The 26,858-nt window shown below is 34.8% G+C and overlaps 1 protein-coding gene across 1 annotated transcript in view; it reads left to right on the top strand.

The window, feature by feature from the left end:
* Positions 1-2,277: 2,277 nt before the first annotated feature.
* The window catches only part of LOC143404088 (bile acid receptor-like), a 36,948-nt gene continuing 12,367 nt past the window's right edge, over positions 2,278-26,858 (top strand). Inside the window, exons 1-5 of the mRNA XM_076862422.1 lie at positions 2,278-2,341; positions 3,881-4,243; positions 6,310-6,450; positions 26,432-26,574; positions 26,671-26,775. Of these exons, the coding sequence (XP_076718537.1) occupies positions 2,278-2,341; positions 3,881-4,243; positions 6,310-6,450; positions 26,432-26,574; positions 26,671-26,775 (816 nt within the window). The remainder of the gene's footprint in view (positions 2,342-3,880; positions 4,244-6,309; positions 6,451-26,431; positions 26,575-26,670; positions 26,776-26,858) is intronic.

The raw sequence follows: 26,858 nt of genomic DNA, 5'->3' as shown, positions 1-26,858 counted from the left end.
CTTGACAGTGGCATTACCATAAGATCTTTATGTGATTGTTAGTATGTATTACCATATATTGCCAGTTTTGTTTAATGTACTACTTCTGGTTTGTTCTATATTATTTTCAAATAAACTCTCAGTCAGCAGAGTCTGATTCTAAACAGTACTGAATGTTATTTTAATTTTCAGTCTCCTTCAGATATTTAACACTGTATTATGTGAAGTTTAGTGGTAAATTCAGCAAATTTAAAAGGAGAGAGAATAAAAACTTCAAATTTTCATGTTCATTTGTAATTTTCTAAGATCTAATTGAAACTCAGAAGAAAAGCTTGGGAAGAACGAAACAAATTAAAATTAAACCAATAGCATTCAGAATTGACTTGTTTTAGTAGAGGAAAAAGAGAAGTATGTACTAACTGATCGGATGGACATTAATCCTTAGTTTTCAAGGGAAACTTCTTGTTGAAAGTGCACTGCTGTTTGGGGCACTGCTCTTGTTCCTGCTGTTCCATCCAATATATACTGTACTTGACTGTTATGCCAGTAGAGGACTGGAAAATTCAAATGCTTTTAAAGGAACCTGGATCCTATTAAATGATAAAGGAAACAAATTTCAGAGATATTACTATTTAATCACCTTCATGGATGTATAAATCTTAATCATGAATTTATCACATTAGTAATAAATCAAAGTAAAACGTTATCCAATCAGCTCAGAAGCTATCTCAGAAGTTTTTCATGTGTGTATACCTTTTAGCATTGTTTAAAGCCCTTCTTCTCCTTCTTCTTCTTCGTGCCAGGGATTGAATCTACTGAGTCACATTCCCAACTCAGCACATCCCCTCTTCTCTTTTTAAAATTTGAGACAGGGTCTTACTAAATTGCATAGGACCTCACTAAAATGCCGAGGCTGCCTTTGAACTCATGATCCCCCTGCCTCAGCCTGAGCCACTGGGATTACAGGCATGCACCACTATGCCCAGCTTTTTTGTTTCATTTTTAAGATGGAAAATAATCTTTGTCTTCTAATGGACAGCATAAAGCTATAAACAGTGGCCTCTATAGTAATCTTTATTTTCTTACCATAGTTTCCAATTTCTTAAACTGGGATTTCCTGTTTAATTCTATTCAAAGATGTAATCTTTTTGAGTTCCTTCCTGGAAAATAACAAAAATAGTTTTCCCATGAGGATAGTCTTATATTTTTAAAATTTTTCCTCATGATAACTTACAATTTTTACGTTTTACAATTAAAACACTTTTTTTTTGGTAACGAACTGTTGTTGTTAGTTAAGCAGAACCAAAATTAATGTTTTAATATTTAGCATACCACAGTGCTATGAAAATATTTACAAAGAGTTTAGATGATAAAAAAGTGCTAAAAAAGCTATTGCTTTCCTATTCTTTAATTTCTTCTATAATTATAAAAAAGTTGAAATTTTCTTCCTAATTCATCTCTATTTAGAATAATAATTTGGAAATCAATCATTGCCAAGAATTGTGTTGGATTTTAATACACTAATTAAACTCTCCTAACAATTTTGTCATAGGGTTTTACTACTTTTATAAATGAGAAAGCTAAGGTTCAGGGAGATACTGGGTATCAAATCCAAGGCCTTCCACATGCTAGGCAAGTGCTCTACCACTGAGTTATATCCCCAACCCCAGGCAGAATTAATAATCCATAAGTGAGTGGGGAAAGCAATCTATGAGGCCTAACTTGAAAGCTTTTTTTTAAACAAATATACAAATAAGCTTAATATAATAATAATCAGTAAGCTTCATACATTTATAAATAACAATAAATTTGGTATTTAAAAGATACATTTTTGTTGTAGACGAACTCAATACCTTTATTTTATTTATTTATTTTTATGTGGTGTTGAGGATTTAACTCAGTGGCTCACACGTGCTATGCAAGCACTCTACCACTGAGCTATGATCCCAGCCCAGTAAACTTGCTACGCTTTTACAAATAACATTATAGCTGATAATGATGATTACAAACCAAAATTTATTAAGTTATTTGTAAACAGCTGAACAATAAGAAATTGGAAAAATTAAATAATTTGATTCTTAGAGATATGAAAATCATCATTTTGTCAATTAAAGTATAAATATAAATTATGCATAAATTCTGCTAAACTATTTTTTAAAAGTACACTATACTATCAGATCATACTGTTTTAACAATCACCTGTTCAAATAGTCTGTGAAATTTTTGTTTCTTCAGGTTTGATTCTGAAAAGTTAAGCATTGCCTGAAGTGAATGAAGCAGTGGAAATTGTACCAGAGAATGGCAAACACTTATGTTACTACATTTGATGGGTACTGTCTTGCTGAACCTATGCAGTACTATGGTATGTAACAAAGAACTACAGTAAAATAGTCAATAAATATTTTTATAGGAATTATGGTTAATTAAAAGATTTTTTAAAAAAGTAACAAATGAATAAATAATTTTTCTACAGGAAAAAATCATTTTAAAAATCAGTAATATATTGTTAGTCCAGAATCAAAGGTAAAGAGGAAAAGATGTAACAGTTTAAAATTATAGTCAATTAAAAAATTGGAGTTATTTTTAGGAGTTAGTTGAAGCTAGTTTTTATGCAGTTTAGTAAATGGAATTCACAGTAACATACTTGAAATTTTATTATTATTTATTATTATTTAGCATACTTGAAATTTTAGCCCTAATGTAAGATTCTTGTAAAAGGGAAAGAAAGAAAACAATGCAGAGACAATAGATTTTTTATTTTATTTTTTACAAAAAGACCAAGGCAATAATAAAAATTTCATCTTGCCATTTTCAAAAAGTAATTTAAACTGTTTTCCATGAAAATGGAATATTAGGTAGTATTCTACTGGGGTGAAAAAGACAGTTTTTTTGTTTTATCTGTCATCCAAGAAGAGTCTTCCCCTTCTCCTCTTCCTCCTCCTTCTTTCTTCTTCTTCTTTAAGCCTACATTGTTTTAATGATAACCTTTCTTCTTATATCAGACTATTTAGTACTCATTCAACCTTTAGAGTTGTATTGGATGCTCTAAGATTGTAATGACTTATATGAAACAATAGAAATTGTACTGTTTACCAATCTTTGCAGTAAATTTTTTTGGGTAAGAATAAGTCTTATCACCAGGTGATTAAGCACCAGGAAAAGTACAACTATTACTAGTTACAGACATGGAGCAACTAAGTATCCTGGGGTTCTTTTGGAGCCAATATTTTGGATTTAAATCAATAATTCTAACAAAAGCAGGAAGTAAGTTGGTGTTTGGGAACTTCTGATAATAATAATGATATACAACAGATGTCAATTTATAGTTTATATATACTTTTAACTATTGTATTTTATTTCATTCTTTTTTTAAAATTTCATTCTTATATAATCCTGCAAGGTAGGTACATTTTTCCACAGATAAACACCAGAACAAAAAAGAAAATAGTAATTTAAGTTAGGCTATAAGTGACAAAGGAGAGTATTGATATATTAAATGAAAAGTTCAAAGAAAAGTTAGCTTTTCTTTCTTTCTTTCTTTTTTTTTTTGAGGGTGGAATAACTTATTAATTCACATAATTTCTGACCTGATTGCACTAAGACCAGTATAAGTGGGACAAGGAAAACGTAGAAGATAGGGAAACTCTTTTACCATTTCGAACTCTTCTACTAAGAAGGGAGATGGAATTGGTATATGAGCCATTAGGAAACTTTACCCTTTCTTTAGCTCCTGACCAACCTCTGCATATCTCTGGGATGGTGACATTTATCAATATATTGCAATGGGACATAGTAGGAATGTTAAACTCTTTGTTGAGCATTAAATATTTTGAAATTTGAAAATAAATTAAGAAATTTTGACTTTTTACTATTTGCTCTTTTTTTTAAAAAATAAAACTAGATATTTTGCCAGAACAAATTGATTATCAGCTGCACAACACTGATTTTCAAGAATCACCTCATTGCCAGTATTCTACAGCTCAGTTTCCTCCGGCTCTCCAATCCCAATCTTTACAAAACCATTTCAACACCTATGGCTTGGATCCACAGTACAGTGGTGATGGACAGTGTGGTCTTGATTCTTGTGAATTAAATAAAACCACTTATGTGGTTGCTCACAATTTTGAAGATGGATATCCTGGAATAAAAAGGTCCAAGCCAACTTGTTCTTTGCAAATGAAGGGACAGAAAGAACTCTGTGTAGTTTGTGGTGATAAGGCATCAGGATATCATTACAATGCACTTACTTGTGAAGGATGCAAAGGTAAGGATAAAGTTAAAAGAAACTTGAAATCTTAGTGTTCACTGAAGAGCCATGACATCCTAGGCACATGAGAATACTTTTCCTTTTAAAGTGTGAAAAACCAAATCAGAATGAGCCATGGCGTGTTTAAAGTGATCAATCAGTGGTATCAAAGACATAAAAATAAAATATAAAATTTAAGTTCAGTTTTCTTTTCATTTTTGCTAAGGGCTTTTACATTTAAATATAAAATTCAATATTAATATAACAGAAAGATTTCATATTCCTAGAAGAATCTGATGCTGGAACAGATCTTTGAAAAAGATTTGAATGTTAAACATTATTTCTTTTTATGTGGTTGATGTAAGTTATGCATTTGGAGGGGATTTGAATTAAGTGACTTTCAATATTCTAAGCCTATTTTTCTTTTCTATTTCTGTGTGTGTGTGTGTGTGTGTGTGTGTGTGTGTGTGTGTGTGTGATGCTGGGGATCAAACCCAGGAAGGCAAGTGTTCTACCACTGAGCTATATCCCTAGCCCCGTTTCCCTTTTATAATTTAATTTTTGATACAATTTAGTCTCACTAAATTGCCCAGGCTAGCCTCCAGCTTGTGAACCTACAGTCTCAGCCGCCTGAGAAGCTGGGATTACAGGCCTGAGCCACCATTCTTATCTTGAAATATTTTTTGAAGAAAAATTGAAGGTTGGGCTGGGGATGTGGCTCAAGCGGTAGCGCGCTCTACTGGCATGCGTGCGGCCCGGGTTCGATCCTCAGCACTACATACAAACAAAGATGTTGTGTCCACCGAAAACTAAAAGTAAATATTAAAAATTCTCTCTCTCTCTCTCTCTCTCTTTAAAAAAAAAAAAAGAAAAAAAAGAAAAATTGAAGGTCTGGAAGTGAAGACCAAAACTGACATCTGCAAAGAATGAAACAGTCTTTGATTTTGAGCAGTTTTGAAGTACTCTTGCACTTTTAAATTCATAAATGCAGGATTGGGATGTAGCTCAGCAGGTAGAGCACTTGCCTAGCATAAATACAAGACCCTGGATTTTAATTTTAGCACTGGAAAAAAAAATCAAAAGTACAGGGTTAGGAATGAACCTAGAAATGATTAGGCCAATATGGCATAGGTATAGATATTAGTTAGAGGTCAAGTTAAGTTTTATTCTCAGAAAACTCTCAACCTATCCCTTCAAAGAATAGCCAAATGAAGACCACAGGGAATGAGCTTTGTAAATAGAACAGTGGGGCAAATGTGTGCCTACTCTTGAAATGCAGGGTTTTGCTATTAAAATTAGGTTAAAAAATGAGGCGTAGTTCTGAAAACCTAAACTAAGACTTTTACTCTGTTGAATCTAAGCCATGGAACTCATATTCTCAAGAGCATATGGCAGGGCTTTAAGGAGGACACTGACTAAGCTTAGTAACTTCATTGTTTGAAATGGAAAGAAGAGGAAGATGGCAGGAACTTGCATAGAACAAAGGAGGAAATGGGAAGAGGAACTGTTTTTTTTTTTTTTTGCAAGGATTTAGGAAGTGAAATAGAAAACCTTCCTTCCTTTCATCAATTATGAACTCTTTAATGTCTTAAACAAAACTAGCAGCACTTTCTCATGGGGGAAGTACAGTAACAAAGGTGGTGGTGGTGGGGGTGATGGGATATGGGCAGGTATGAAAGTATGAGAAAAAAGGTTTTTCTTATGGTTTTATTTACCTGATCACATATTCTTTCAAGAGAGCAGTAAGAGATGCTTCAGGGGAACTTGATTATCTGTAAAAGTTTTAAAAAGGCTTTTAGATGATACATTATAACTATTGTAAAACTAGAGTCTCTTAATGTGATAGAATTATTTAGTTTAATTCTCAGGTGTGACTATTTAAAGGCACAATGTTGGAATAGAATAGATCAATTAGGAAAAGATCAATTTTCCAGATAAATGCATATTAAGCAAAACCTTTTTATCAAGAGAAAAAATTTAATTGAAATAATTTAGTTAACTTAATTATTTACTATAACAGTATATATTAGTAATAATGACAATTAAAAATACTTATGATAAAATATGAAAAATTTTATTGTTAGGTTTTTTTCGACGTAGCATCACCAAAAATGCAGTATATAGTTGCAAGAATGGTGGTCATTGTGAAATGGACATGTATATGCGTAGAAAATGTCAAGAGTGCAGACTGAAAAAGTGTAAAGCAGTAGGCATGTTGGCAGAATGTAAGTACTACTGTGTTTTTTGCTTTGGTTTATTTTGTTGAGGGAATTTTAAATTTTCTTATCTTATTGAGAACTTAATGCATTCTTCAAGGCATAATTTTGAACATTTATATATATTGTTTAGTCTACTTTTCTGGTAACTGTACAACTAGGATAGCCAATTATCAATCTGAATATTTATTTCCATAAATCCTGCTCTATAACTGTGTTGCTCTAATTTTGGAAATGATCATATTTCATCTTAGTTAGAAATTCTTATATTTTTATGTTACCTAACCTAAAGTTGTAACTATATCTGTAAAGAGCAGAATTTTAAGTTAGTAATTTTCAAAAGCCTACAGGATAACTAGATATGTAGAGCTTCCAAACAATTAACACATAAGTGTTAAAAAATGCAACTGCATAGGCAGAAGAGGGTATAATCCACCACCTATCTCCCTAGGACTGAAGATTGAACTCAGAACTGCTCTGCCATTGATTTAAATCTCCAGACCTTTTTATTTTATTTTTTTTTTTGAGACAGGGTCTTGCTAAGTGTCTAATTTTTTGAGTCTCTTCTATGTTTACTGTATTTTTTGCTTTAGTTAAATAATATCATTGAATCCCCATAGTAGTACTAAAATTTTGGCAAAATTTTCTCCATTACTTCCCATTTTCTCTGGCTCAAATTTTCAGATGATTTTGAAGTTATTTTTTATAAAGCAATATTAATGTTTTCTTTTCCTGTCTAATCTAGCCTTAATGCAAACCCTTATTATCTTATAATTATGCTATTACATTAGTTTCCTGGACATTTCTCCATTCTATGTAGTTCAATCAACCTTCAACTTCCATAATAATCTTATGTTGTAGACAGTTACCTTCTTACTGCGGCAACTCACATAATGAAAAGGAGAAAATAAACTCTTTGATGTCCCTTCTCATAAGGCATTAATTCCATCATCAGGGCCCCATCCTTGCAATATCATCTAAGCATAATTGCTTTCCAAAAGCTCCATCTCCAGATACCATCACATTGGGGATTAGAGCTTCAACATATGAGGTTTTAGGAGATACAATTTGGTCCATCAAAGTTCCGGATAAATTGTCTTTGTGTGTGTGTGTGGGGGGTGATGGGGATAAGATTGAACCCTGGCATACTTTTTGACTGAGCCACATCACTAGCCCTTTTTATTTTTTATTTTGAGACAGGGTCTCCCTAACGTTTTTAGGGCCTTGCTAAATTGCTGAAGTTGTTCTTTAACTTGTTATCCTCCTGCCTCACCTCCTGAGTTGCTGGGATTACAAGTGTGCACCACCATGTCTGGCTTGATAAATTGTCTTGTAACCTATGTCTGAAAGCCTATATAAAAGGAAACTTGAATTCTTCTGTGTCAATTTATAAATGAAATCTTCCCTCTTTTCCTTTAAACTTGAATGAATTATGCAAAGGTCAAAGAGACTTGATATGAGTGTAGTTATTATGATATATGGACATAAACATTATTCAGATAGTATTCACATGCATCCAGATTACTGCCATCATTATTATAGCTTTTTTATGTTACATTTACCCTTAAATTGACCTAAGAATATCCAGTGTTTAGTACTTTGATTGATGTATTTTACGGATTAATAATGATAATACAATTGGTCATAATTGGCCATAGAATCCTGCTCAAACAAGTCTGTAAAACATTACTTCCTTTCTTCTGGAGTCTTTTTTATTTATTTGTTCTTTTTAGATATACATGACAGTAGTGTATATTTGACATGTATATGAAGTATAATTTATTCTAACTAGGATCCTATTCTATAGTTGTATAAGATGTTTGAATATGACTTTCCCTGATGGTGTATTCATATATGAATATAGGAAGGTTATGTCCAATTCATTCCACTGTCTTTCCTATTCCTACCCCCGCTTCCCTTTATTCCCTTTTGTCTAATCCACTAAATTTATATTCTTCCTCCCAAACCCCTTGTTATATGTTAGCATCTGCTTATCAGAGAGTACATTTGACCTTTGGTTTTTGGTGATTGGCTTCTCTTTTGGTCTTAATACCCTTACCACATGATAATACTTCAAGTATTATGTCCCTCATGAATTATTATTTTTATTGGTTGTTCAAAACATTACAAAGCTCTTGACAATCATATTTCATACATTAGATTCAAGTGGATTATGAACTCCCATTTTTACCCCAAATACAGATTGCAGAATCACATCAGTTACACATCCACATTTTTACATAATGCCCTATTAGTAACTGCTGTATTCTGCTACCTTTCCTATCATCTACTATCCTCCCTCCCCTCCCCTCCCCTCCCCTCCCATGTTCTCTCTCTACCCCATCTACTGTAATTCATTTCCCTCCTTGTTTATTTTCCCCTTCCCCTCATAACCTCTTATATGTAATTTTGTATAACATTGAGGGTCTCCCTCCATTTCCATGCAATTTCCCGTTTCTCTCCCTTTCCCTCCCACCTCATGTCTCTGTTTAATGTTAATCTTTTCTTCCTGCTCTTCCTCCCTGCTATGTTCTTAGTTGCTGTCATTATATCAAAGAAGACATTTGGTATTTATTTTTTAGGGATTGGCTAACTTCACTAAGCATAATCTGCTCTAGTGCCATCCATTTCCCTACAAATTCCATGATTTTGTCATTTTTTAGTGCTGCGTAATACTCCATGGTGTATAAATGCCACATTTTTTTTATCCATTCATCTATTGAAGGGCATCTGGGTTGGTTCCACAGTCTAGCAATTGTGAATTGTGCTGCTATGAACATCGATGTAGCAGTGTCCCTGTAGTATGCTCTTTTTAGGTCTCTAGGGAATAGACCGAGAAGGGCAATAGCTGGGTCAAATGGTGGTTCCATTCCCAGCTTTCCAAGAAATCTCCATACTGCTTTCCAAATTGGCCGCACCAATTTGCAGTCCCACCAGCAATGTACAAGAGTACCCTTTTCCCCCACATCCTCGCCAGCACTTGTTGTTTGACTTCAGAATGGCTGCTAATCTTACTGGAGGGAGATGGTATCTTAGGGTGGTTTTGATTTGCGTTTCTCTGACTGCTAGAGATGGTGAGCATTTTTTCATGTACTTGTTGATTGATTGTATGTCCTCCTCTGAGAAGTGTCTGTTCAGGTCCTTGGCCCATTTGTTGATTGGGTTATTTGTTATCTTACTGTCTAATTTTTTGAGTTCTTTGTATACTCTGGATATTAGGGCTCTATCTGAAGTGTGAGGAGTAAAAATTTGTTCCATTGATGTATGCTCCCTATTTACCTCTCTTATTGTTTCTCTTGCTGAGAAAAAACTTTTCAGTTTAAGTAAGTCCCATTTGTTGATTCTTGTTATTAACTCTTGTGTTATGGGTGTCCTACTAAGGAATTTGGAGCCCGACCCCACAATATGTAGATCGGAGCCAACTTCTATCAGACGCAGAGTCTCTGATTTGATATCTAGCTCCTTGATCCACTTTGAGTTAACTTTTGTGCATGGCGAGAGGAGGGGATTCAGTTTCATTTTGTTGCATATGGATTTCCAGTTTTCCCAACACCATTTGTTGAAGATGATATCCTTCCTCCATTGCATGCTTTTAGCTCCTTTATCAAATATAAGATAGTTGTAGCTTTGTGGATTAGTTTCTGTGTCCTCTATTCTGTACCATTGGTCCACCTGCCTGTTTTGGTACCAGTACCATGCTGTTTTTGTTACTGTTGCTCTGTAATATAGTTTGAAATCTGGTATCGCTATACTGCCTGACTCACACTTCCTGCTTAGAATTGCTTTTACTCTTCTGGGTCTTTTATTTTTCCATATGAATTTCATGATTGCTTTATCTATTTCTATAAGAAATGCCTTTAGGATTTTGATTGGCATTGCATTAAACTTATAGAGAGCTTTTGGTAATATCGCCATTTTGATGATGTTAGTTCTGCCTATCCATGAACAGGGTATATTTTTCCATCTTCTAAGATCTTCTTCTACTTCTCTTTTTAGGTTTCTGTAGTTTTCATTGTATAAATCTTTCACCTCTTTTGTTAGGTTGATTGCCAAGTATTTTATTTCTTATGAGGATATTGTGAATGGAGTGTTTTTCCTCATTTTCGTTTCAGAAGTTTTGTCGCTGATATACAGAAATGCCTTTGATTTATGCGTGTTGATTTTATATCCTGCCACTTTGCTGAATTCATTTATTAGTTCTAGTAGTTTTTTTGTAGACCCTTTTGGGTCTTCTAGGTATAGAATCATGTCATCTGCAAACAGTGATAATTAAATTCTTCTTTTCCTATTTTTATGCCTTTAATTCTTTCGTCTGTCTAATTGCTCTGGCCAGTGTTTCGAGAACTATATTGAATAGAAGTGGTGAGAGAGGGCATCCCTGTCTTGTTCCAGATTTTAGAGGGAATGCCTTCAATTTTTCTCCATTCAGAATGATGCTAGCCTGAGGCTTAGCATAGACAGCTTTTACGATGTCAAGGAAAGTTCCTGTTATCCCTAGTTTTTCTAATGTTTTGAACATAAAGGGATGCTGTACTTTGTCGAATGCTTTTTCTGGGTCTATCGAGATGATCATATGGTTCTTATCTTTAAGTCTATTGATGTGGTGAATAACATTTATTGATTTCCGTATATTGAACCATCCTTGCATCCCAGGGATGAATCCTACTTGATCATAGTGCACAATTTTTTTGATGTGCCTTTGTATTCGATTCACCAAAATTTTATTGAGGATTTTTGCATCTAGGTTCATCAGAGATATTGGTCTGTAGTTTTCTTTCTTTGAGGTGTCTTTGTCTGGTTTTGGAATCAGGGTGATATTGGCCTCATAGAATGAATTTGGCAGAGCTCCCTCTTTTTCTATTTCCTGAAATAACTTGAAAAGTATTGGTATTAATTCTTCTTTAAAGGTTTTGTAAAACTCTGCTGTATACCAATCTGGTCCTGGGCTTTTCTTGGTTGGTAGTCTTTTGATTGCTTCTTCTATTTCATCCATTGAAATTGGTCTGTTTAAATTGTGTGTATCCTCCTGACTCAGTCTGGGCAAATCATATGACTTAAGAAATTTATCGATGTCTTCACTATCTTCTATTTTATTGGAATATAGGTTTTCAAAATAATTTCTAATTGTCTTCTGTATTTCTGTAGCATCTGTTGTGATATTGCCTTTTTCATCCCGTATGTTAGTAATTTGAGTTCTCTCTCTTCTTCTCTTCGTTAGCATGGCTAAAGGTCTGTCGATCTTATTTATTTTTTTGAAGAACCAACTTTTAGTTTTGTTAATTTTTTCAATAGTTTCTTTTGTTTCAATTTTGTTAATTTCTGTTCTGATTTTAATTATTTCTTGCCTTCTGCTACATTTGCTGTTGTTTTGCTCTTCCTTTTCTAGGGCTTTGAGATAAAGTGTGAGCTCATTTATTTGTTGGTTTTTCCTTTTTTTGAGGAATGACCTCCAGGCGATGAATTTCCCTCTTAAAACTGCTTTCATTGTGTCCCATAGATTCCGATATGTTGTGTCTGTATTTTCATTTATCTCTAAGAATTTTTTGATTTCCTCCTTTATGTCTTCTGTAACCCATTGATCATTCAGTAACATATTGTTCATTTTCCATGTGATGTAGGATTTTTCCTTCCTTCTTTTATCATTGATTTCCAGTTTCATTCCATTATGATCAGATAAAATGCATGGTATTATCTCCACCCCTTTATATTTACTGAGGGTTGCCCTATGGCTAATATATGGTCTATTTTTGAGAAGGATCCATGTGCTGCTGAGAAAAACATATATCCACTTGATGATGGTTGATATATTCTATATATGTCAGTTAAGTCTAGGTTATTGATTGTGATATTGAATTCTATAGTTTCTTTATTCAACTTTTGTTTGGAGGATCTGTCCAATGGTGAGAGAGGTGTGTTGAAGTCACCCATAATTATTGTGTTGTGGTCTATTTGATTCTTGAACTTGAGGAGAATTTGTTTTATGAATGTTGCATTACCATTATTTGGTGCATAAATATTGATAATTGTTATGTCTTGTTGGTGAATGGTTCCTTTTAACAGTATATAATGTCCTTCCTTATCTCTTTTGATTAACTTAGTCTTGAAGTCGATTTTATTCGATATGAGGATGGCCACCCCTGCTTGCTTACGAGGACCATGTGCGTGGTATATTTTTTCCTAACCTTTCACCTTCAGCCTGTGTATGTCTTTTCCAATCAGATGTGTCTCCTGGAGGCAACATATTATTGGATTTGTTTTTTTAATCCATGTTACCAGCCTATGTCGCTTTATTGGAGAGTTTAAGCCATTAATGTTTAGAGTTACTATTGATATATGGTTTGTACTTCCTGCCATGTTTGATTATTTATCTTTTTTTTTTTTTCTAATTTAGTTTGTTTCTCCAAGATTAGCTTTCACCCCTGCCCTCTGTCATTACCGAGGCACTTCCCACTGATGGTTTTGGTTGTTGTTTTTCATTTCTTCCTCATGTAGTGTTTTGCTCAAGATGCTTTGTAATGCTGGTTTTCTGGCTGCAAATTCTTTTAGCTTTTGTTTATCATGAAAGATTTTTATTTCGTTGTCATACCTGAAGCTTAATTTTGCTGGATACAGAATTCTTGGTTGGCATCCATTGTCTTTCAGTGTTTGAAATACGTTATTCCAGGATCTTCTCGCTTTCAGCGTCTGTGATGAAAAATCCGTTGTTAACCTTATTGGTTTACCCCTGAATGTAATCTGCCTCCTTTCTCTTGTAGCTTTTAATATTTTCTCTTTGTTCTGTATATTGGCTATCTTCATAACAATGTGTCTTGGCGTTGGTCTACTGTGATTTTGTGTGCTCAGTGTTCTGTATGCATCTACAATTTGTATATCCGTTCCCTTTTTTATTTCTGGAAAGTTTTCTGTAATTATTTCATTCAGAAGGTTACTCATTCCCTTGGTTCGAATCTCTGTACCTTCCTCTATCCCGATGACTCGTAGGTTTGGCTTTTTTCATGTTATCCCATATCTCTTGGATGTTTTTCTCGTGATTTTTTACCAGCCTTTCTGAGTTGGCTAGACTCTTTTCAAGATGATATATTTTGTCTTCATTATCTGACGTTCTGGCTTCTACTTGCTCCACTCTGTTAGTGATACTCTCAATTGAGTTTTTAATTTGGTTTATCATTTCCTTCATTTCTAGAATTATTGTTTGATTTTTTTTATAATCTCTATCTCCTGATAAAGATGCTTTACTTCTTCTTTTATCTGTTTATGTAATTAATTTTCAATGTGTTCTTTCACTGTTTGGATTTGCTGTCTCGTATCCTCTTTAAGGTTCCATTCCATCTGTCTAAGGTATTCCTTGAGTTCTTTATATGACCATTTTTCTGGTTACTCTAGGTCCTCCTGAATATTTAGGCTGTCCTGCATTGTTTGTACTCCCTTTTTTCCTTGTTTTTTTTTTTTTTTATGCTGCTCATGTTACTTCTTGTTCTGTTTGATTGCTGAGTTACTGTTTAGTCTTATAAATTTATTTGATGCTTGGGAGGAAAGATATTAGAAGGGAAGGGAAGAAGTCATTGTCATCGCTGGTTTCAATGAAGGTATCTCCTCCGCCCGTGACGTCAGTTCTCTGCCATGGTGGTATCCCATGCAAATGGTGACCGTTCGTTCCCTTTGCCGGGTGACCACTGCAACGGGTGGTTCCCGACTGTCTCTCTCCCAAGCCCTGTTTCAATCCTGTGGCCACTGCTTATGAAGGCTCGGTTGGCTTTTACCTCTGTAAATTCAGAGGGGCCAACCAGGTATTTCAGCGGGATCGTTAGTGCTGAGTCACGAGAAGCAGGCAAACCGGAGCTTGAATGCAGCCGATCTGGGCTCGGTGTGTGTTCTCCAAGGGTTTAGCACTGAGCCTGAGTAATTTGTCTGCGAGACGCAGGCGAATGGCAGTTTCCTCGGGTTCTTTAGCCCTGGGCCAGAGCAGTTCCAGGAGCTGGAATTTGGCCGCTCCGGGCTCGGTGTATGTTCTGATAGGAGCAGGCTCCAAGTAGCAGTTTCCGCGGCTTCTTTAGCACTGAGCCTGAGTAATTTGTCTGCGAGACGCAGGCGAATGGCAGCCTGAAATTACCTGTTCTATAGCTGAATGAGCTGCAATCAGTCGAAAACAGGGATGGTGACGTCAGCTCTCCAAGATGGTGGCCGCTGGCTTCCTCTGTGGTCTGACTGGTGTGGAGAACCGAATTGGACCGCTTCCTTCCCCCCCGTCTCAAACCCAGAATTCAGCACTGAGTACAGTAATTGCACAGCTGGCAGGAGCCCTCAGAATCCGCAGCGCTGTATCTTTGCGTTGCTATCTCGTTTCCCAGTGCGCGCAGCAGACTCTAGCCGAGGGGCGATTTGCTAAATTAGCAGCGTGACCCTCCGTGCGGACAAATCTCTCGCGTTTGAGCCCCCGTAGCTGATCCTCATGTGATGGAAATCCTTCCTCTAGGTTTTGGAGCACCCCAATTTTGCTGGAAATTCCTAATGAGCTAGCTTTTAGCCGTTCTAACTCATCATTCTCCCGCTCAGTGACGCGGTACACAGGGGTGATGCACTCCCTTCGCCGCCATCTTCCCTCCTCTCCTCATGAATTATTTTCTATTTATTTTTGTACCAGGAATTGAACCCAGGGGTGCTTAACTATTGAGCCATATTCCCAGCCATTTTTCTTATTTATTTTGAGACAGGGTCTCAAAAAAGTTGCTTAGAGCCTCACTAAGTTGCTGAGACTGGCCACAATCTTGTAATCCTCCTGCCTCAGTCTCCCAAGTCCATGAAATTACAGGTGTGTACACCTTGTCTGGCTCTCTCATTTTAAAGTGCCATGTCCATTACCAAATATATGGTACTCAATGTGTAGTCTTACATACAGAGTGGAACTCAAATACGTCTATCTTTTAGTTACTAGGAATATATTAAAATAGATTAAAAGCAGGGCTGGGATATAGCTCAGTTGGTAGAGTGCTTGCCTCGCATGCACAAAGCCCCATGTTCAATCCCTAGCTACACACACACACACACACACACAAACAAACAATAGGTTAAAAGCATGTTGGTTTTTATAGGTGGCAGTATTATTGATCCATTTTTGTCTGTTTTAACCTCAGTTCAATGTTAGTAGCTCAGCAGGTCTAGACCTTAGAATTATCTCACGTTGAGCTAAGTGTTGACAAACTACCTTCCTTTGCTTTTACCTCTACAATTAGTTAATTATTAATTTACTCATCTCTATATAGCTATTCAGACTAAACTCAGGGAAGCATAGCTTTAGGCATGATGAATCCTCTAGCATAGGCTGGTAGAAGATGAGAGGAAATAAATTAGTGAAGATTCATGGCTGGGATGAACAACCTAGGAGGGTCCTTCAATACTGAGGGATGGTGGTCAATTTTTTTCTACAGTGTTCAAAAGTGGTATGTCAAAGACAGACTTGATTTATTGACAAGGTATTCCATGTTCATTTTTTGAGGTATGATTATAATAGGTTGTTTTCAGTAGTGATAAAATTTGAAATTAGATTAGTTGTAATGCCATGGCTCCAGAACATTAGTGAATTACAATCCTAGCCAAAGTTTGAGGATATAGGGGACTAAGTCCTCTTCTTTCAGGGAAGAGAAGTGGTGAGATCTAAATGTTTTTAGGTACCTGGTCAAATAGATTAGGGCTCAAAACAAGGCTGTGTTCTCACTGGGGAACTGAAAACCAATAAGCATAACTAAAAAGGGACCAAACATCTCAGTATATTATCTCATTCAGTTCTTATTATAACCACATGAAGTAGGTAGTGTTAATCCTTTTTTTTTTTTTTAATGAATGAGGAAAGTAAATCATAGAGAGGCACACAGCTAAGAGCATGGTTTAAACTCAGGTATTCTGATGTCTATATGTTAACCATTATAATATGTTAAAATCAGAAATATAATGTGTGACAATGACTCTCCATGTTATTCAAGATTAGTTCAGAAACATTGCAAAGCTGATTTCACAGGCTAAGAAGCATTGGAATAAGTCAGAGGTTGACGTCATATGCTGGTCCTAACATTTATCCTCAGTGAATTTTCCTTTGTTATTTATTAGTGTATTATTCAGTCTCTGAAGAGCTTTTAAAATTATTTTTGTGTTGTATAATATTTTGGGATATTTCCCTATGATTTCTGATATTCAATAACTTTTTTCCAGATTGTAGTTTAAAATAATGACTAGAATTAGTTGCAGGATGGAAACTGGGATTTACCATTAAGAATCTTTCTACAAATGAACTCTGAAAACATTATGCTAAGTGAAATAACCCAGGGACAAAAGGACAAATACTGTATGATGCTACTTAAAGGGACTATCTTGAATAGGCAAATTCATAAGGACACAAAGCAGAAAGAGGTTCCCAAGGGCTGCAAGCTGGGGGAATAGGGAGTTATTGTTTAATGGCTATAGTTTCTGTTTGGGGTGATAGGAATTTTTGGTAATACACAGTGGTATATGGCTGTACAACATTGTGTAAGTAATTAATGCCACTGAATATTATACTACAAAATGTCTAAAATGGCAATTTTTATGTTATGTATATTTTACCACAATAAAACTCTTATGAAATAATAAAAGAATCTTTCTACAGATTGACATTCATCCATTAATCAAGTTGCTCAGTTAGTTCTTTATACCAACTATCTTTTTCTGAAGGTACATTGCTTTTTTATATAACTTCATTTTATGTATTTATTTTTATGTCGTGCTGGGAGTCGAACCCAGTGCCTCACACATACTAGGCAGCTCCTTGATGTTTATCCTTAAGAATTAAAGGCATCATACTATAGTGACACCTGAGTACCCATGTTTATAGCAGCACAATTCATAATAGCCAAACTATGGAACCAGCCTATGTGTTCATCAATGAATGAATGGATAAAGAAAATGTGGTGTATATACACAATAGAGTTCTATTCAGTATAAATAAAAATGAGATTATGTCATTTATAGAAAAATGAATGGTACTTGAGAACATTATGTTAAGTGGAATAAGCCAAACTCAGAAAGTCAAGGGTCATATGTTTTCTCACATGTGTGGAAGCTAATGAAGAAAAGAACAGAAAGGTGGGGTGGGGGAATCTCATGAAAATCAAAGGGAAATCAATAGAATAGAGGAAGGGAAGAGGACAAGGAGTGGGTGAGAGGACAGGAGGGAGGGAGAAAGTGCTGGGGAGTGATATTGGCCAAATAATATTGTTATATTGTGTGCATGTATGCAAACGTAACAATAAACCCATTATTTTGTATAACTATAAAGTACCAATAAAAATGTGTGTGGGGATGGAAATAGTTCTACAGTTGATGTTCTTTACCATCATTTCCTCTAGCCTCTGTGTAAGATTTTATCAGTTTATTTTCCCCCCTTCTTTTTTTTTATTTATATATGGCAGTGGAATGCATAACAATTCTTATTACACATATAGAGCACAATTTTTCATATCTCTGGTTGTATAGTCACACCAATTCATGTCTTCATACACATACTTTGATTTTTTCTGCCTTCTGTGATGTATTTATCTTTGCCTCTTTGTTATTTCCTTTTCCTGTAGGGGACTCTTCTTTCCCCTCAACTAAACTTAAACATTTATATACCTCTTTAGTAAGCTTTCCCACAATTAATTCCCTGATTCTAACTACTTTATTTTTGCATATGTGTATTCAGTTCAAATTATTTTGATATTTACTTGATATGTTTTATTTATTTTTAAATTATCATTATTTTTATTTGAGCTTCCAGGTGTTATTTATTTTGGAGACATTTATAATGATAAAAGGTTTGGAAGTCAAGAATCTATAGTGTTGTGGGGTACGTGTTAGACAGTGGGAGTAAAAACACAAATGTAACCATGCACTTTAAGATCAAATAAATGATTCCATAAAAAATGAAGAATCATAATATTTGCAAATTTACATTAGGCCTCTCATTTTTAGAATTGGGTATGATCATATCACCAGAAGCAACGTCACAGGGGTAGCATTTAGAGAGTAAGACAGTCATCCTAGTACAGCTCCTACTGATGTGTGTCTGAGTCTCCTGGGGCTGCTGGGATTAGGTATAGCAAACTGGCAGGGTTGTGTGGTGGCAGGCACAAGCAGCAGAGATTCATTTCCTCATTCATCTGAGGGCTGGAAGTCCAAACTCAAGGTACACACAGGGTTTGCTTCCCCTTAGGCCCCTCCCTGGGATTGGTGATGGGGTTCTGTGTCTTAGTTTTATAAGAACAGGACATGTTGGATTATGTCCTCCCTAACCATCTCATTTTGACTTCATCACATCTTTGAAGGTCACATGTTCAACTAGTGCAATATTGTGGGTTAGGCTTCAACATGCAAGCTTCAGGGGACACCATGTTCCTAACATCATGGGCACTATCATTGATAGCACACAAGTGGAGGACAGTGCCTTGGCAGTTGCATTCTGCACCCCCCTTTTTTGTTGTTGTTCTAGTTAGTTATACATGACAGTAAATTGCATTTTGACACATTATACATAAATGGAGTATCACTTCTCATTCTTCTGGTTATACATGGTGAAGTGTTACACTAATCATGTAATCATATATGCACATAGGGTAATAATGTCTGATTTATTCTATTACACTTTGTACCCCCATTCTCCTCCCCTCCCTTCACTCCCTTCTGTCTAATCCAAGTACCTCTATTCTTCCCTAGCCACCACCCTCCCCACTTATTGTGAATTAGCATCTGCATATCAGAGAAAACATTGGTTCTTTGGGATTGGCTTATTTCACTTAGCATGATATTCTCCAGCTCCATCCAGTAAATGACATAATTTCATTCTTCTTTAAGACTAAGTAATATTCCATTGTGTGTGTGTGTGTATGACATTTTCTTTATCAATTCATCTGTTCATCAACCACCTAGGTTGGTTCCATAGTTTGATTATTATGAAGTGAGCTGCTATAAATATTGATATGGCTGCGTCACTGTATTATGCTGATTTTAAGTCCTTTGGATATAGACTGAGGATTGGGTAACTAGGTCAAACAGTGGTTCCAAGTCTAAGTTTTCTGAAGAATCTCCATACTGCTTTCCAGAGTGGTTGCACAAATTTGCAGTGCCACCAGCAATGTATGAGTGTGCCTTTTCCCCATATCCTTGTCAACATTTATTGTTTCCTGTATTCTTGATAATTGTTATGCTGACTGGAGTGAGATGGAATCTGAGTGTAGGTTTTTTTTTTTTTTTTTTTTTTTTTTTTTTTGGTACTGGGGATTGAACTCAGGAGCAATCAATCACTGACCACATCCCCAGACCTACTTTGTATTTTATTTAGAGATTGGGTCTCACTGAGTTACTAAGCACCTCGCCGTTGCAGAGGCTTGTTTTGAACTCAACATCTTCCTGACTCAGCTTCCTGAGCTGCTGGGATTACAGATGTGTGCCATCATATTTGGCTTTCAGTGTAGTTTTGATTTGCATTTCTCTAATTGGTAGAGATGTTGAACATTTTTTAATATATTTGTTGATCAATTGTATTTCTTCTTCTGTGAAATGTCTGTTCGGTTCCTTAGCTCATTTATTGATTGGGTTATTTGTGGGTTTTTTTTTTTTTGGTGTTAAGTTTTTGAGTTTTTTTATATATCCTGTAGATTAGTGTTCTATCTAAGGTGCAAGTGGTAAAGATTTTCTCCTATTCTATTGGCTCTCTTTTCACATTATTGTTTCCTTTGCTATAAAGAAGCTTTTAAGTTCAAATCTATCCCATTTATTGATTCTTGATTTTACTTCTTGTGCTTTAGGAGTCTTGTTAAGGAAGTCAATTCCTAAGCCCATATGGTGGAGATTTGGGCCTAATTTTTCTTCTATTAGGCACAGGATCTCTGTTCTAGTGCTTAAGTCCTTGATACATTTTGAGTTGAGTTTTGTGCAGGTGCAAGATAGGGTTTGATTTCATTTTGCTACATATGAATTTCCAGTTTTCAAGCACCATTTTTTCAAGAGGCTATCTTTTCTCCAATGTATGTTTATGGAGCCTATGACTAGTATGAGATAACTATAGTCAGGTGGATTTGTTTCTGTGTCTTCTATTCAGTACCATTGGTCTATGTATCTATTTTGGTACCAATACCATGCCATTTTTATTACTATGGCTCTGTAGTATAATTTAAGAACTGGTATCATGGTGCTTCCTTTTTCACTTTTCTAAGGATTGCTTTGACTACTCTGAGTTTCTTATTTTTCCAAATGAATTTCATGGTTGCCTTTTCTATTCTATGAAGAATTTCGTTGGAATTTTAATAGTATTTGTATTAAATCTGTATAACGCTTTTGGTAGTATGCTAATTTTGACAATATTAATTCTGCCTCTCCAAGAGCATGGAAGATCTTTCCATCTTCTAATGTCTTCTTCAATTTATTTCTTTAGTGTTCTGTAGTTTTCATTGTGTAGGCCTTTCATCTCTTTTATTAGATTGATTCCAAGTATTTTTTTTTTTGAGGTTATTGTGAATGGGGTAGTTTTCCTAATTTCTCTTTCAATGGACTCATTACTGATGTAAAGGAATGCATTTGATCTCTGGGTGTTAATTTTATTTCCTGCTACTTTGCTGAATTCATTTATTAGTTCTAGAAGTTTTCTGGTGAAATTTTTGGGGTCCTCTTAGTATAGAATAATCATCAGCGAATAGGGATAGTCTGAGCTTTCTTTTCCTATTCATATACCTTTAATTTCTTTCTTCTAATTGCTCCTGCTAGAGTTTCAAGGACAATGTTGAATACAAGTGGTGAAAGAGGGCATCCTGTCTTATTCCAGTTCTTAGAGGGATGCTTTCAATTTTTATCCTTTTAAAATTGATGTTGTCCTTGGATTTAGCATATTTAGCTTTTAAAATATTGAGGTATGGTTCTATTATCCCTAGTTTTTCTAGTGTTTTGAACATGAAGGGGGTGCTGTCTTTGTCAAATGCTTTTTCTACATCTATTGAGAGGATAATATGATTCTTATCTTTAAGTCTATTGTTGTGATAAATTGTGCTTATTGATTTTTGTATGTTGAACCAATCTTGCATTCCTTGGATGAACCCCACTTTATCATGGTGCACTATCTTTTTAATATGTTTTTAAAAAATATTTATTTTTTAGTTATTAGGTGGACACAACATCTTCATTTTATTGTTATGTGGTGCTGAGGATTGAACCCATTGCCCCAAGCATTGGTAGGTGAGCGCTCTACCTCTGAGCCACAACCCCAGCCCCTTAATATGTTTTTGTATGCAATTTGCCAGAATTTTACTGAGAATTTTTGTATCTGTGTTCATTAGGGATATTGGCCTGAAGTTTTATTTCCTTGATGTTTCTTTTTTTGGTTTGGTGACACTAGCTTCATAGAATGAATTTGGAAGGGTTCCCCTCCTTTTCTATTTCATGGAATAATTTGAGGAAGATTGTTGTTAATTCTCCTTTGAAGTTCTTGTAGAACTTGGCTGAGAATCTGTCTAGTCCTGGGCTTTTCTTAATTGGAAGTATTTTTGATGGTGTTTTCAATTTCATTGCATGAAATTCATCTGTTTAATTTGTGTATGTCCTTGTGATTCAGTTTGGGTATGCCATGTGTCTCTAGGAATTTGTCAATGTCTTTAAGATTTTATTGGAGTATAAATTTTCAAAATAGTGTCTGATTATTTTATGTATTTCAGTAGTGTCCATCATGATATTTCCTTTTTCATCATGAATTTTAGTAATTTGAGTTTTCTCTTGCTTTCTCTTTCTTAGTGTGGCTAATGGTTTATTAATTTTACTTATTTTATCGAAGAACAAACTTTTAATTTTGCCGATTTTTTGAATTCTTTCTTTTGTTTCAATTTCATTTATTTCAGATCTGATTTTAATTATTCCTGTCTTCTACTGCTTTTGGTGTTGATTTGTTCTTCTTTTTCTAGGGTTTTGAGATGTAATTTTAGGTCATTTATTCATTAACTTTCTATTCTTTTAATGAATGAGTTCAATGCAATGAACTTTCCTGTTAGCATAAGCATTCATAATGTTCCAGAGATTTTGATATGTCATATCACTATTCTCATTTACCTTTAAGTATTTTTTTTATTTCCTCCCTGATTTCTTCTGTTATTCATGAATCATTCAATAGCATATTATTTAGTCTCAGGTGTTAGAGTAGCTTCTATTTTTTATTCTATCATTGATTTATAATTTTAATCCATTATGATCTGACAGAATGCAGGGTATTTTCTCTAGTTGCTTTGTGGCATAAGATATGGCCTATTTTAGAGAAGGATCCATGTGCTGCTGAGAAGAAAGTGTATTTGCTCATTAATGGATGAAATATTCTATATGTGTCTGTTAAGTCTAAATTATTGATTGTATTATTTAGTTCTATAGTTTTTTGTTTAGTTTTTGTTAGGAGGTCCTATCCAGTAGTGAGAGAGTAGTGTTAAAGTCACCCAGTATTATTGTGTTGTGGTCTATTTGATTCTTGAAATTGTGAAGGGTTTGTTTGATGTGTGTAGATGTTCCATTGTTTGGGGCATAAATATTTACAATTGTTATGTCTTATTGATGTATAATTCCCTCAAGAAGTATGAAATGTCCTTCTTTGTCCCTTCTGATTAATGTTGGCTTGAAGTCTACTTTATCTGACATAAGGATAGAAACCTCTGCTTGTGGGCTGGGGTTGTGGCTCAGCAGTAGAGTGCTTGTCTTGCATGTGTGAGACCCTGGATTTGATTCTCAGCACCACATAAAAATAAATAAGTGAAATAAAGGTATTGTGTCTAACCACAACTAAAAAGTAAGTATTTTTTAAGAGAGAGAGAAAATTTTTTAATATTTATTTTTTAGTTTTCGGTGGACACAACATCTTTATTTTTTTATTTTTATGTGGTGTTGAGGATTGAACCTAGTGCCCCGCGCATGCCAGGCGAGCGCACTACCGTTTGACCCACATTCCCCAGCCCCTAAAAAATAAATATTAAAAAAGAAACCTCTGCTTGTTTACATTATCCATGTGAATGATATGGTTTTTCCCATCCTTTCACATGCAGTCTGTGGATGTGTTTGCCTATGAGATCAGTCTTTTGGAGACAGCACATTGTTGGGTCGTTTTTTAATCCAGGTTGTCAGACTATGTCTTTTGATTGATGAGTTTAGGTCATTAATATTCTAGGTTATTATTGAGATATTTGTATTCCCGATCACTTAGGTTTATTTCTAGTCTTTAATTTGAATTAGTTTTTCCTTTGATTGACTATTCCTTTAGTGTAGTTCCTTCCTTTGTTGGTTTTCACTTTTTTCCCCCATTTCATCCTTATAGAATATTTTATTGAGAATGTTCTGTAGTGCAAGCTTTCTCAGTTGCAAATTCTTTTAACTTTTGTTTATCATGGAATGTTTTTATTTCATCTTCAAATCTGAAGCTTAATTTTGCTAGATATGGAATTCTTAGTTGGCATCCATTTTCTCTCAGAGCTTGGTATATGTTATTCTAGGACCTCCTAGCTTTGAGTGTCTGGGTTGAGAAATCAGCTGAGATCTGAATTGGTTTCCTCCTATATGTAACTTGATACTTTTCTCTTGTAGCCTTTAAAATCCCATCCTTATTCTGAATGTTATGCATTTTCATTATAATGTGTTTTGGTGTGGGTCTGTTGTAATTTTGTACATTTGGGGTCCTGTAAGCCTCTTGTATTTGATTTTTCCATTTCATTCTTTGGGTTTGGGAAATTTTCAGTTATAATTTCATTGGAAATATTATGCGTTCCTTTGGTTTGTATCTCCATGCCTTTATCTATCCCCAAAAATCATAAATTTGGTCTTTTAATGTTTTCCCATATTTCCTGGAAGTTTTGTTCATGGTTTCTTAACATCTTCTCACCATGGTCAACTCTATTTTCAAGATTATATATTTTGTCTTCATTGCTTGAAGTTTTGCCTTCCAAGTAGTCTAGTCCATTGGTGATGCTTTCCATTGAATTTTTAATTTGGTTTATTGATTCCTTCATTATAAGGATTTCTGCTTGCTTTCCCCCCCCCCAGCATTTCTTCCTCTTTATTGAAGTGATCTTTCATTTCCTCTATTTACTCTCTGATTTCACTCTTAATACCATCCTTTACTTTGCAGATCAGTTTAACTATGTACATTCTAAACTCCTTCTCTGACATTTCTTCCACTGTGGTGTTGATGAATTCTGTTATTGAAGTATCTTGGTTTGTTTGGGAAGATTTGTTCCCTTGATTTTTCATGTTGTTTTTGTGTCTACCCATCTAGTAGTATGAATCCGAGGTAGTAGAATTTCTATCCTGTGGACTTGTAGTGTCCCGAAAGGTTTCAAGTACCTCATTTGCAGAGAAGTTGCCTGTCTACTTTCTTGGTTTCATATCATGGAGCATCCAGGAAAGCAACCTCCTCTATTCTGCCATCTTGAAAACCACTCAGCACCGTTTCTTGATGTTTTAAATGGCTTCATATTTGTGAATCCAGGGGTGCTTAACCACTGAGCCACATCCTCAGCCATATGTGTGTGTGTGTGTGTGTGTGTGTGTATATATATTTTTTTGAGTCAAGGTTTCATTAAGTTGCTCAAGGGTTCACTAAGTTGCTGAGGCTGGTTTTGAACCTCCAATCCTTCTTGCCTCAGCCAACCCAGCTTTTGGGACTAGAGGTGTGTGCCACCACACCTGGTGCCTTTTTAATTTTTTTTTTAAATTTTGACACATGTTCTAGATAAATTGATTAGGGCTTCACTTAGTTGCTGAAGCTCACTTTGTATTTGCAATCATCCTGCCTCAATGTTCTGAGTCCCTGGGATTACAGGCAAGTGCTACCATACCCAGCTAAAATGGCTTTATATTTGGATATATTCTTGTTCCCTTACAAAAATGATGAAATCATTTAGAAAGAGACTAAGGCTATTGTTCTCCATTATAGCTCATGATATAATATTTTTAATTAATTAATAATTTTGCTACTAGGAATTGAATGCTAATTTGCTGAGAGTCTTGCTAAGTTGTTGAGGCTGGTTTCAAACTTGCAACACTTCTGCCTCAGTCTCCCAAATTGCCAGGATTACAGATGTGTGCTACTTGCCCAGCAAGTTTTAGATTTATTTATTTGTTTATTTATTTATTTATTTTTACAGTGTTGGGGATCAAACCTAGGGTCTCATGCATGCTAGGCAAGCACTTTATCACTGAGCTGCACCCTAGCATATAATGTTTTTTAATGTAATAGCTATGTTTTAAATGCTTATAGAAATGGCTCACATTGCAAAAGGTAAATATTAATATTTGACTAATTTTAGTAGTGACTGATGGACTGCTGTTCAGGTACAGGTACTAGATGAAGATTTAAAAACCCATAAACACATAAGCTGTGGCTGTGGCTCAGCAGTAACGCACTTGCCTGGCATGTTGAGGCACAGTGTTCGATTCTCAGCACCACATATAAATAAATAAAATAAAGGTCTATCAACAACTAAAAAAAATTTTAAAAAAACCCATAAACACAATAAACCCTAAATTAGAATTGTTTACAAAAATGTATCAGTACCTTGGTCTTGTTTATAACAAGAAAAAATCTTGACTTTACTCATTTTGAAAAATCACAAGAAGCTGTTGGTAAGGTAGTTCCACTGCTCTCCTAAACAATATTCTATATTGCTTCCAGGATATAATTACTGTTGGTGTTATTACATAAAATTTTAAATTTATAATTTGGACAGACAAAATTAATTTTTGACTTTTTGCTTGAATAAAGGGCTTTTAGGTATTCATCATAATTTTATAAGAAAAAGGAGAAATAAATATAATAAATTCAATTGCTGTGATAAAATACCCCCCAAAAATGTTCTTTGTAAAAAGTCAAGTCTAGTGTCATATAAGTGTACAATATAAGACATTTTCATAAAAATCCTATTATGTTATTGCCAAGTCAAAAATGTTTTACGTAAATTTTATAATATCACAGGTTTACTCACAGAAATCCAACGAAAATCAAAGAGGCTTCGAAAGAACTTTAAGCAGAAGAATAGTTTTTACTATAATGTCAAAGTGGAAGAGGAAGGAGCAGACAACAAACTTGTATCATCCACCACTAGATCTAGAAAAGTGGCAAGACTTCTTCATTTATAATTTTTTTGTTTTTTCTTTAATGATGTTTTGTTTAATGACTATGCACGAATAATTTCTCACTATACTTTCTAACAGACTCAGGAGAGCATGGAATTAACTCAAGAGGAACATCAGCTTATTAATAACATTGTGGCTGCACATCAAAAATATATGATTCCTTTGGAGGAAACAAAGAAATTTGTATGTATTACTAGCAAGAAATAGTTCATAACTTTTTAATAACATTTTATAACATTTTCTTTAGAAAATGTTTCTTTAACATT

Source organism: Callospermophilus lateralis, chromosome 7, assembly GCF_048772815.1.
Source record: "Callospermophilus lateralis isolate mCalLat2 chromosome 7, mCalLat2.hap1, whole genome shotgun sequence".
In the NCBI taxonomy this organism is placed as follows: domain Eukaryota; kingdom Metazoa; phylum Chordata; class Mammalia; order Rodentia; family Sciuridae; genus Callospermophilus; species Callospermophilus lateralis.
The sequence above is the reverse complement of the archived record's forward strand: the minus strand, read 5'-3'. Positions and strand labels throughout refer to the sequence as shown.